The sequence below is a fragment of the Brachycentrus maculatus genome, unplaced genomic scaffold, assembly GCF_059751285.1.
Source record: "Brachycentrus maculatus isolate JH-2025_06_01 unplaced genomic scaffold, ASM5975128v1 h1tg000117l, whole genome shotgun sequence".
Lineage (NCBI taxonomy): Eukaryota > Metazoa > Arthropoda > Insecta > Trichoptera > Brachycentridae > Brachycentrus > Brachycentrus maculatus.
The window spans coordinates 3,205,001-3,217,102 of NW_028280870.1; the positions used below are offsets into that span (position 1 = coordinate 3,205,001).

A 12,102-nucleotide genomic window follows, 5' to 3' on the forward strand; every position below is an offset into this window, starting at 1 on the left:
TATATATATGTGTGTGTATATACATATATGTATATGTATTTTTTTTTAAACTCTATGTATTAGTAAAAAATAATGAAACATTCATATACCAACAGGGGTTAAAGTAGAAAAAATAAATAATATAATTTATATTTGAACCTCCTTTGTTCGCCTCCGTAGTGTAATGGTCAGCACGCTTATCGTTCTGGAGGTCCCGGGTTCGATTCCCAGGGGGGGGTCAAATAAATATAAGTGATTTTTACACTGTAATATTTATTCAATATTATCCTGGACTGGTACCTGAAGCGGAGGGCTGATCACCTTTCCTTCATGTGTAAACGATTGAGATAACACTGCGTTTATATGAAGCAGTGCCCTATGCACCATTGGGGTGCGAATAAGGGTTTTATTATTATTATTATATTTGAACCAATAACTTTGTGATTTTCCATTTTATAATTAAAATAAAATTTTGCTTTAAAATCACTACAATTTTAAAGTGATTTTAAAATAAAGTTATAATTTAATTAAAAAATAAATAGTAGTAAATCAAAATATTTGTTTTAAGTGATATTTAACATCCTCCGTATACGCGCTCCGGAGTGTAGGGTAGGTCCGCTGACCTCCTTTCCCGGCCGAGGGACCCCTGCCCGGGGGAGGGGCAGCGGAGGGGCAGCGGAGGGGGGATTTCGACTCTTACATCATTTTATTCTATTGGCGACGAAAGAATTAAGGCGATTTGTTTTCGCGTGATTGAATTTCTCCGAACAGATTGCGCTCGATGAATTTAAAATAACCTTATTTTCCAAAAAATCAAGACATGGTTCCGTATTCTAATACCATAAATTGTTTATTATATTTCAAATGTAATGTGATTTTTTTTAGTATGTAAATTTTATTCTGTATATTTATATTATAATAAATTAAATATTATTGTTAATATAAAGTAATACATACAGCCGAAAAATATTTTTTTGGTTACAAGAGACATGTTTTGCACTCTCCCAAAAATATTCCCACGGAATATTTCACGTTTTCGAAACATGGGTTTGAGTTATAAACGTACAATTATGTACGTATGAATGAGTACCGCCAGCGAGAATGAGTCCTTATGATTGTCACTTCAAATTATGATTATGTTGTAAGCGATTCGGGGGAAAATGGCGGGAGATTCTTCGCCAAAAATAAAATAAAATCAAAAGCTCTCGTTGTTTTGCGAATGTTGTCTCTGTGTCTCGGGCGCGCGAAATATAAATATAAATAATAAATTAAAAAGAAAACGGGAGTCGAGTAGTGGAGCGTCGTGCGCGGAGGGAGCGGGGCGCGGCGGGGCGCGGCGGAGGGGGGCACTCGATAGTCCCGCGCAGGCCTCGGGAGGCTGCGGTGCCCGGGCCGAGTGGACGCGCCAGTGTGTGTGTGTGTGCGGGGGTCGCGCGAGTAGTGGTGCCGGCGTGTCGGTGCTCCGGCCGCGTGACACTTTCCGAGCTTTTCCAAATCTTCGTCGCTCCTGAAGCTCTTCGCGGGACCCGACCACTGATTAGCCGCTATTAGTATTTATATTTATTATAAATAAATAAATTGTTCTACCGTAATTTTACAATTTTTGCTACTTATTTTTTCAACATAAATCCTTTTTTAAATTTATAAATTTATTATATTTTTAAAAAGTTGTATTTAATAAAACTTTTTTAAAAGGAGGAAAAATAATTACGAACAATAACGGGCTTACAGAAACTTCCGAGCCCCCATCTCTCCGCCTCCTACTCGCAAATATGTCGATATGTCGAGAGCGACGAAAACGTCAATTCGTTAAATATGATTTAAAATCGGTCGCCTAACCCTTAAGCCACGGGGTCGCTCCGCTCTCGGCGCGCGGCCGTCTCGCTCTGGCGCGACGGCGGGAGCGGGACGGCGCGTGCGCCGCGGCCCCCCGCCCCCCTCGCCCGGAGGCTGCGCCATGGACCAGTTCCGCTTTTAGGTTATGGGCACTCGCGGAAAACCGACGCCCCGCGACGCGCGCTCTTCCGGGAGCCTCTCTCAACGGCACCTCCCTCCTGCAGGACTCCGGGCCCCCCGGTCCGCAGCCCCGGTACCCCGCGCCCCCACCCCCCGACCGCCCCCATCGCGGCCGACCTCCGGCTAATTCACTCGATACTTATCTCCGAGAATGTGTTGTTGATGTGTACCGACAATCAATTCATCTGTCAGTGACACAAATTCCCTCGCCCGAGTCACTCGGTTCGCGGGGACTTGACGTCTCGCCGAGTCCGGGACTCACTGCGTATCAACTATGTGTTGACATGTTTACCGCGGTTAATGCGAATGTCTCGATAACGACATCAGATGTCTAGTGTCAAACGCAAAATCTGAATTTAAGCAGGAATAACTTTCCTTGTGTGAAAATTGAGAATTACTCTATGATAGAAAAGGCGAAAAAATGCGTAACTTTAAGTTTTAAGAGCTCAAATTAACTTTGCATTCTTTCATAAAATTTTAATATTTGAGTCTGAGAATAAAATAGATTTGTTTTAATTGTCGCGAGGTGTGTTTGATTAATAGTAATTATTACGTTTACGTAGTGACCTTTCTGAAGCGAGATCTTTAAACCGCTTTTGACAATTCACAATTTAGATATTACAGTTCAGACTATATAAATATTATCGTATTTGTAGCTCTTATATATTTACTTCATTTGGCATTCCGAGATAAAATGAATATTGACTTAACATATCGCGATGTCATTGTTGGCTTATTTGAACATAGGCTAGCTGATATTTTATCATAGGGTAATCTTTAAACCGTTTATTGTTGTCGGTACAATCAACAAATTACTCATTATTGTCCGTTTGTCTCGTAGGAAGACTTACAGGGAGATTCGATAATATGTCAACGATACGTCGGAGTTAGTTCAGTCCGGTGATGGTCCTCCCCACAAAAGCGTTCGCGTGAAAACTGTTCCTCGTTCAGTGCTGCAAGGCGACGTGCGTCGGTAGGGCTACTGGAGGCTGCTAGTCGAGGCCGGGACCGGGCGACAGCGGACGGCCGCAGCATGACGGGAGGCTCCAAGAAGAGCAGTCCTCTGCCGGCCACCAAGGCGGAGGCCAACAATACCACGTCCCCCAAGAAAGGTTTGGAAAACTATCGTCTGACTCTTATCGAGGAGACCCTTTTCTCCCGTACGCTAAAAACTATTGTCGAAGCTCAACATGACTATGGAGAGAAAAAATCTCTCATTTGATCATTTTTTATTTTACAACATATATTTTCCGTCAAATACGAGTATATTGTGTATTCACCAATAATTATTTTTAATCTGTTTTTGTTTAAAAAAAAAATAAAAAAAAATTTTAGACTGTCTATTCTGTGTACAAAGAGACAGATTTGCATTTTTCATTATTCAACTAGATTATAATTAAATTAGATAACAGAAAAAGGTAGATAATTGCTGGTTTTGCGTCTATGTAATATTTTAATATTCGTATTGTTGAGCAGAATGGGAATATTTTTATTCGAAAAATGTCAATCAATCAATCTACCTCTAATAATACCACATTTATCGTTATATAGAAAATTTACCCTTTGAGGTTTGAGGTTTGAAGAAAAGATGTTTCCTTATAGAAGCCAGAATAAGTGATACGCCCACTTTTCTAGCGCACAAGTAGGGAGCGAAATCGAAAGGTTTCCGTATTACAAATATCTCTAGGTTTATATTTTTATATTATTGTATAAAAATAACACAATATTCTTCACAATTCTTTTTTTACAAAGTAAAGATTTACACTAATCTATAAATTTCTGCTAATCTTCTTAAATCGTTTAAATTTGAGCAGTTTTTTTTCTTCATATCCTTTTATCATCATTCGACGTTACATAAGATTGATAAAGTGTTAGTTAGTTCATGGTAGTTATTAACATACAAATTTGAGAGCAAAAAATAATACCTATTTATTTTAATGCCTCGGCAATTCGAGTCCTAACAATACAATTTATGAGGATTTTCTATTCAACATTATTTAATTGCACTTCCTCTCTGTTAACGTTTGGTGTTAGGTAGTAACCGTAGATTTTCCGATGAGACAAAACAACTATTTGAAAATATACACTTTCTATGTAAAGTTAGGTCCAAAAATCTTATTAAACATCAACTCAATAAAAAGAACGGGCATTTTAATCACAAATTGCGCGTATAAAAAATCTAGAATGTGGAGTTAAAACATGATTCCAATTCGAAATTCGACATTTCACAATCAACTCCACTAATTTTTATTTTCGCAGAATGAATTGTTTGAGGTCAGAGGCGCAGTCGTGCGTTTTATAGCGACTCCAACTCCAATTTTTACTGTACAACCCTATAGAAGAACCTTCCGCATATGGAAGGTTCTGAGACCATTGCATAAATGTACAGGTTTCAAGAAGTAATGCAACATGGATGTTCAACAATATGGTGAACGTTACACAAGTGTAAAAGATGGCCTCTTAAGCCAGCCAAATGCCAGGTCGTGAGCCTTGGGATGCTCAAACTTCCATCTTCTTTCATATAAAGAGGAACGATAGAGGTTTCATATCAAGTAGAGACAGCTATAACTTGACATATGATCCGTAGGGTGAATAATCCAGTGTCTGATATATTCTCTTCTGCTTAAAGTAGGTCTTGTGGCCTGGTTTCAAGAGGGATTAGACTCCTGCGATGTTAATTCCCAGCTGTCAATATATCTCTTCGGTAGTCTCCCAGTTGGAGAGACCTTACGGTTGGCCGTGCAGTGCAATGTGGGGGAATCTGGATGGTTCCATTCTCCTCACATGCGCATACCATTGTCTTCTTCACTGTCTTCCTTACCTAACAACGTCTTAATTTTCGTATATTTTTCTTATCATGGTGTTCCTTAGTCTATCTCGTACACTCTTGCTAGATATGCTTTTTAGAGTCTTCATTTCTGACACTCTTAGCGCGCTTTTTGTTACTGCGGCGTCCGCTCTGCATTCGATCCCATATGTCATGATGGGTCGCGCACAAGTTTTATATATTTTAATTTTGCTGCCGATCTTCATGGCAGAGTTTTTACATATATAATTTTTCAGGCATCCTGAGATGACTGCAGTATTGTTCACTTCATCACTTCACATCGCAGATCCGTTTGACCACACAGGTGTTTGAACTTTTCCAATTGTCCAGTAAGACGCCATCCATAGTCACGCTACATTCCACCGAGATCTGAGAGAACACCATTCTCCTTAGTCTTTGTAGCTGATATAGTCATGTTGTTTTTATTGTCCGATATAATTTACAATATTTATTTGAAAATTTTGGTGATTACAAACACCGTATGTTTGAAAATGATGCGGAATTCATCAAAACACGTGTCGAAATATATTTTAAGAAAAATTGGTATTAACGAAGTTAAGCATAAATTATCAATGGATAGATTTTTACCACAAAGTGACTGCCGAATCAATCAATGAAATAATATTTATACTGTTAATTTAGGCATTTGCTTTGTTGATTTTCATAGGCTATTATTTTTAATGTTAATAAAACAGAAATTTGCTTATTTTTATGAAGGCTGTTTCGCCTTGAGAGATTATTATTATACTGTTTTCTATTGTTTCATTTTTAAATCCGTATAATGATAAATTGTGAGTTCATTAATGTTAAGTGGAATACATTTGAAGGAAAGAAATTAAAGCCGAATAGTTAGTAATAAATGAGAATATCAGCAATGGTTAGGGTACTCGGGATTGCATAACAGTACTCAAACTAACTTGTTTAAGTTGTACACTGCTAATATGAACGAGTAAACATGCATATTTATTTTTCGATACTCGTTCATGCTGATTTTACCCGAAAACCTCCAATATGAGCTGCTGAACATTATAGTATCCATTATTTCACATCTCCGTCCTATCCGCCTTCCACCTGCAAATTTAAAAGTCTCTGTGTATGAACCTTCACGTCTCAGAAGATTCGAGTCGTTCGTTTCCACTAGAATCCATGCAACCTTATTCGTGACTGCACAATGTGTCTTCAAGCGGGAAAACGCCACTACTTCATTTTTCGCGACTCTTTATTACGTTAGATGGGCCTTATATTCATCCTACATCCTGACTTCATCCCAAAATGAAAATAATTTTTTCGGTTGTTTTATTCGAACAATGATTATTGTCATCGCAATAATTTGCTTTTTTGGATATTTTGATATAAAAATCGTTTAATAGTGTTGTTACATAAGACATAGTAATCCAGAAAAACGCTTTCAGTACCTGTATGACTAAATTTCTACTATTTTTCTTTCGACCCCTATCAGCTTCCAATAGCGCACAGGACACTGCGTTCAGAGTTAATTCGTCGGTCTAGAAAAAAAGAAACACTACGGATAACGCAATCAAATGAGGGCTTTAGGAAATTATTGAAATAATATGTGAGAAAGGAACTGTAGGAGGAAAAGTAGTTACGTATGGATAGGTACGTGGTAGGGATGACCAAATTCAAAATCTAAATTAAGTTACGACTTCATCGCAAGAAGTCGTTATTTTATTCAGTTTTGAATTCGATAATCCAGCGCTTGTAACACTAATCGGTCTACAAATTCGGTTTCGTATTGGATATTTATAGTTTCTGGCATAAGATAGATCTTGTTAAGAAATTAAATTTAACATTAAAAGCTCAAGCAATATAAAACGATAAGAAGAACGAGTATAATTGACCAAATCCCAATCGGGTAACTGAAAAAGTAACGTTTATAGATTTATATGTGTGCAGTACTAAGTAAGAAAAATAGCATTGTAGCAATAGCTAGGCTACTCTGGGCTGTTTATATTACCATACAGGTTACTGCCTTTACCTCGAGGTAAGAAATGAGAAAATCACTCAATTCAAAATATGCACAGGTTTTCCAAGGTTATGTTTTTTGTAGTGACTGAAACATTGTAATTTCTGTTAGATAATCTAAACGACAATTATAACAAAGTTACTTTTCTCTCTATTTTCCCTTAGCTACCAGTGAAATTTAAATCGAGTAAAAAGTAACATAATAGTCGAAAACTCTTCCAACTTGGTCTCTGGCAAAGAGTTCACAATTTAAAAGAGCAATCATTAAACAAAAATACTTGAAATTAACGAGCTCAGTAGTCCTGAAACGGTCACAGAGCGGGTTGGTGGGTTCGATCTTTAAGGCTAAAAAACTTGCTTGTGGTATTTTCTTGGAATTTTGATTAAAATTGTATCTCTTATCCAATCTTTTTAAACAAAATAACAAACGTACCCAAAACGTTTTTTAAACCTGTTTTTAGGGAATTGACATCATGGTCTCATTGATGTAATTATTTTAAAAGGAATATCATTACTTTACTTTCATTACATTACTTTCATGTTGATAGATTGAAATATTAGTAAAAAATATATACTCGAATTGCCATTGAAATATCCGTCCTCAAACCGGATAAAATCATATTAAAAACATTTTGCAACGGAGACGAAGTATATTTTAACTTTAAAAATATAAAACAATATCTATGGTTTCCTCTCCTAGTCTGTATCCTTTATGTAGTGCTTCAATATCCTCCACAATCCCATACATGATAAGATTGAAGAGGAATGGAATATATACATGGAATATTTACGAGTATAATGTATAAAAATGTATGGCCTGCAGGGTCTAAAATCTAAAATCAAACATGATTGCCATAAAAATATTATTCAATGCATTTTATGTTTTCGATATCAAAATAATAATTCACATTATTTTTTGTGTTGATTATTTACTATACACCTAATGTGGTACGAAACCTAGCTGTTTAAATCGAAATTCAACGGACCATCGCGTCGTAGACCATATTACGTAACGTATATACCATAATTATGAGTAGATTGCTCGGGTTCCAATCTCAGAATGATCTACGATAACATACGCCTCATTTCGCCTTTACCTACGTAATTTGAAATGAAGTTAATGGTTAATCAGACACCAATAAAGATCATATAAGTAAAATAATCTAGATATTGGACCGAAAAATCTATGCACTAGTTTAAAATTACAGTATTATCAACAACAAAAATCTTTACTGCTATAGGTCTTTCATTTCATATAGCATTTATGTCTTTCATCCCCCTTTATTTTCGAGCTCCTTTATTTGTCAGTATTTTTTATATTCATATCCCTTCAAACATTTTCCACTCCTAGATCCGAAAAACTGGAGCGCACTACTAATCTGACGATCAAAACAACGTCGCATCGATCGGACGCAGTGTCCGATACAACATTTTTTAGTGTAGATAGAGCCACTAGAAGAATTCAATAGTATCCTGTTCAATTTTAGGTATTTCTAAACCAAATAAATAAATGATGTCTTCTTCTTATCCTTATCCGCACCCGTTGGTGCATGCACCCCATGGGGTGTGATGTTATCTCTGTACTTACAGTAAGGTGAAGTGATCGGTCTCCATGCATCGGGTGATATTATATTATATAATATTTATTTATTACGGTGGAAAATCACTAATATTTATTTTGACCCGGGATCTCCAACACGGTAGTCAAACGCGCTAATCACTGTACTAATCAGGGATGTTAGTTGAAGTTTGACGGTTTTTTCAATAAAGAAAACGCTTAATTCTCAAGGGAATCTCTTTTTTTTATTCAAAGTATTGACCATCGGATTCTATACATTTTGCCCATCTTTGAGGCAAATCATGGATACCATTCCAAAAAAAAATTCTCTTTCGAGGCAAACCATTCGACGAGCCATTTTTCGACTTTTTCAAAATTGGCGAAGCGCTGCTCTGCGAGTGAGTGTCCCATCGATGCGAAAAGGTGATAGTCGGACGGGGCAAGGTCTGGAGAGTACGGCGAGTGCGATAATATTTCCCAATTCAATGCTTCTAGAGTGTTCTTCACCACTTTAGCTGTATGAGACGATGCGTTGGTTGCGACAATTTTCGATTTGTCTCTCGTTCATTTGGTGTGGTACCCATTTTCCGTACTTTTGGATCTTTCCCATGGCTTTTAAACGTTGGCAAATTGCTCCTCGGGTCACATTAAGTGTTTGTGCCAATTGTTGTTGCAATTGGGTTGGAACACCTGCAATTCCTCGTCTTCGAACTTTTTCGTTGCACCAGGATGCTCATTGTCTGTTAAATTGACGAAACCATGTCTCACATGTTCTAATCACTGGAGTATGTTCACCATAAGTTTGTACTAGCAACCGATGAGCTTCAACTGCTTTTTCTTTTGATGAAATAAGAAAAGCAACGAATGCCGCAAATGCGATTTACTTGGAACGAAACTCGACATATTCACTTAGGTAAACAACTATGACACTATTATTTTGGCAGAATGTAACTTGTGTATTTTTGAAGGTTAACGTCCATAGAAAAATATGACAAAGATGCCAAATCATAGTAATGTATACATATCTCTAGCGACATCTATAAGTAAAACCGGTAAAACTTCAACCAACACTCTTATGTACATATGGATAAATTACATTTTTCAACACACCCATAAACCTATCAAGGAGAATTCTGACCTTTATTTTAAACGGCTATTTAATTTCAAAATAAAAATATTCTTTCCCGAGTCCGAGTAAAGAGCTTAATTTCCGAATTTCTGCTAAGATTGACAGCAATAATTTGTCTATAAACGATCAGCAGTCTGTAATTTCCTCTTAAATATTAGATTTGGGAAAGTAATTCTAAACATAAATAGACGGATCTACTGAGACGACTGCTGTAGTACTGATATACACACTCCTACGTACTTCGCTGGTAATAATATAACTCAACATAGTAATTACTTCAATCGATGGAAAAGTTTTGGATTAACTCATAAATTTGAAATATATATTTATTGTTTATCTTAATAGAGACTACCAAAAGCTATGTAATTATTAGTATTTTCTTTTTTAGATTCAGTTTTTTTGTTTTGTTATATTCTAAGTTTTTAAATAATGTGCGATTGATCGTATTTATTGGAAATTTATCAGGAAAATAATCGTATTCGCGGGTATTATGGATCATGGATCATGGATCATGGATCACACCGGTCACCGAAGTAATACAATGAGACAACAACAGATTATCACTTACAATTAGTGCCATCTTGTCCCCGATAGGTTGTAGCGATAGCCTTGTTTGGGCAGGTAAGGAAGTGATGTCGTGACGTCACGACACGCGACAGTAGGAAGTGGGATGGATAATCCGTCGCTTTCCGTTAATCCTCTCTCTGCAGATAATAGTGTCGAGTGTGCACGGCGTGGAGAGTGGAGAGCGGAGAGCGGAGAGTGGAGAGCGGAGCCTGCAGAGAGTAGGTACTCGGGTACACCTACAGGCTGAAACGGTCCGACATTTGTCACTGTCATCAGCAGGCTGTCAAATGAACGAACACTTTTATCAAGCTTAGTAAATATCTTCGTTTTCGGCGAAATCTTTTGTCAGTCGGGATATTTCTTGAATTTCAAATGAAAAGACCACGACGTAAAAGACCTTTGTTAAAGTAAAATATCACATTTGGGAGAGTACAAAGGGTTACGGCGCGGCGGGGGCGGGGGCGAGGAGCGGAGCGGGGAGCGGAGCGGGAGGCGGGGAGGGATGGTCGCAGGCGCCACGAGGGCCATAATAATAGTCGGTCCGTAAAAATTTGACCCAATAATATTATTAGCTATTCAAGTTTTCAGGTTTAGTGTTCTTTTTTGTCCCGTTGAAAGGAAAGTGCCGCATTTCGTATTCAGAGATACCGAATGGAATCACTAAAGCATAATTTCCTCTTCTTTCCTATATCCGCAGCTAATGGTGCATAGACCGCTCTAAATCATATAACAGGGAAGTCCCAATTCCAGATTCGGTCGGCGTAACGCATGAATGTATCAGTGTGTGCTGGCTTATCAGAACCAATGGACTCAAAATACCAACACTTAAGAATCTAACAGTATTGACAAGTAAAGATTTAAAAATAATACTTCTTGTGTTTTTCTTTTAGGAAAAAAACTATAAATTTGAAAATTGATATTGTTTGTTAAAACTACATCTAAATATACAATTGTATGAATATAAAATAGTAAATAAATAAGTATGTAATAAATTAATTCGGCCAATTAAACACTCCGACATAATATTCACGTACAGTTAAACGCGGATAGGATTATCGCGTATTATTCTCAACATTTATTACATTAAATCTTTTAGATTCCCATAATTTAAACTGAGTTTAATCTTTCGTATTACATTAAGCTTGACCTTTCAAAAAATACTTGTTTTCCCTTAAGAGACGTTAAAAATAACATGTTACAATCCGAGCGTGAAATCTTAAGTGGTTAGTGGCACAAATTTAGCGGATATTTCCTAATAAAATGTAATATTCACCAGTACGCGCTATACACTATCCGCCAGAGGAAACAAGGCTACGACGGCACCAGGTGTAAAAGGCTGGAAAAGATTGCGCTTTTCCGCGCCGTGAGTTGGACACATAATATCGTGATAACTTAAACACCTGAGGATACGTAAGGTACTAGTATGTTACACTAGTGAACTTAATTATAGACGTTCGTAATTCGTTCAATTACTCACCGACACGATTTTTGTGAAATTTAGGTTATGTTTCAAATAAAGAAAAAAACAGTTTTTCTGATCTAGAAACAAACTTCAGTCAGAAAAACTGCAATTTTTTTTAATTTTTAAGAATTTTTTTATTTTTAAATTTCATAATTTTATTTTTAATTACGATTAACAATGTTTTTGCTGAACATCAAAGTCTTTTGAATTCGAGAATAATCGTAAACTATTGTTTATATGCTATTGCATATAAATGTAAAATAACAACAACAAAAAATTAATTCATATTTCTAGAAGTTCTCTTATGTTTGTATAAGCTTTCTCGTATTAAACATAATCGAAATATAATCTCCCATCATATTCTCGTTGTACTGCCCACGGTGACGTCGTTCAAAGTCCACCACACCTTAGTGAAAACGTTCTCCTTGCTCTAAGTAACTGAGAGACCCATATAAATATTTGATTTACGTCTTTAAATTGAAGCAGATGAGCATGTAGCATATGAAGTTTATGAGACATTCTGCAGCCCATTTTTTTTAAACTTTAAGCTCAATTTTAGTTTCAATCAACCCTTCATAATT

At 36.7% G+C, this 12,102-nt stretch overlaps 1 protein-coding gene across 7 annotated transcripts in view; it reads left to right on the plus strand.

Moving 5' to 3' along the window:
- Positions 1-12,102, plus strand: part of kcc (solute carrier family 12 member kcc) — a 303,698-nt gene that overhangs the window by 269,409 nt on the left and 22,187 nt on the right. For 2 of the 7 annotated variants that reach the window (XM_088259380.1, XM_088259382.1), the window contains exons 1-2: positions 1,956-2,068; positions 2,837-3,107. The exons of 3 other annotated variants lie outside the window; for them this stretch is intronic. In XM_088259380.1, the coding sequence (XP_088115506.1) occupies positions 3,029-3,107 (79 nt within the window). In that variant the 5' untranslated portion in view covers positions 1,956-2,068; positions 2,837-3,028. Of the gene's footprint in view, positions 1-1,383; positions 1,530-1,955; positions 2,069-2,836; positions 3,108-12,102 lie in introns of those variants that run through there. 2 more of the 7 variants (XM_088259383.1, XM_088259381.1) reach the window with 2 other exon arrangements.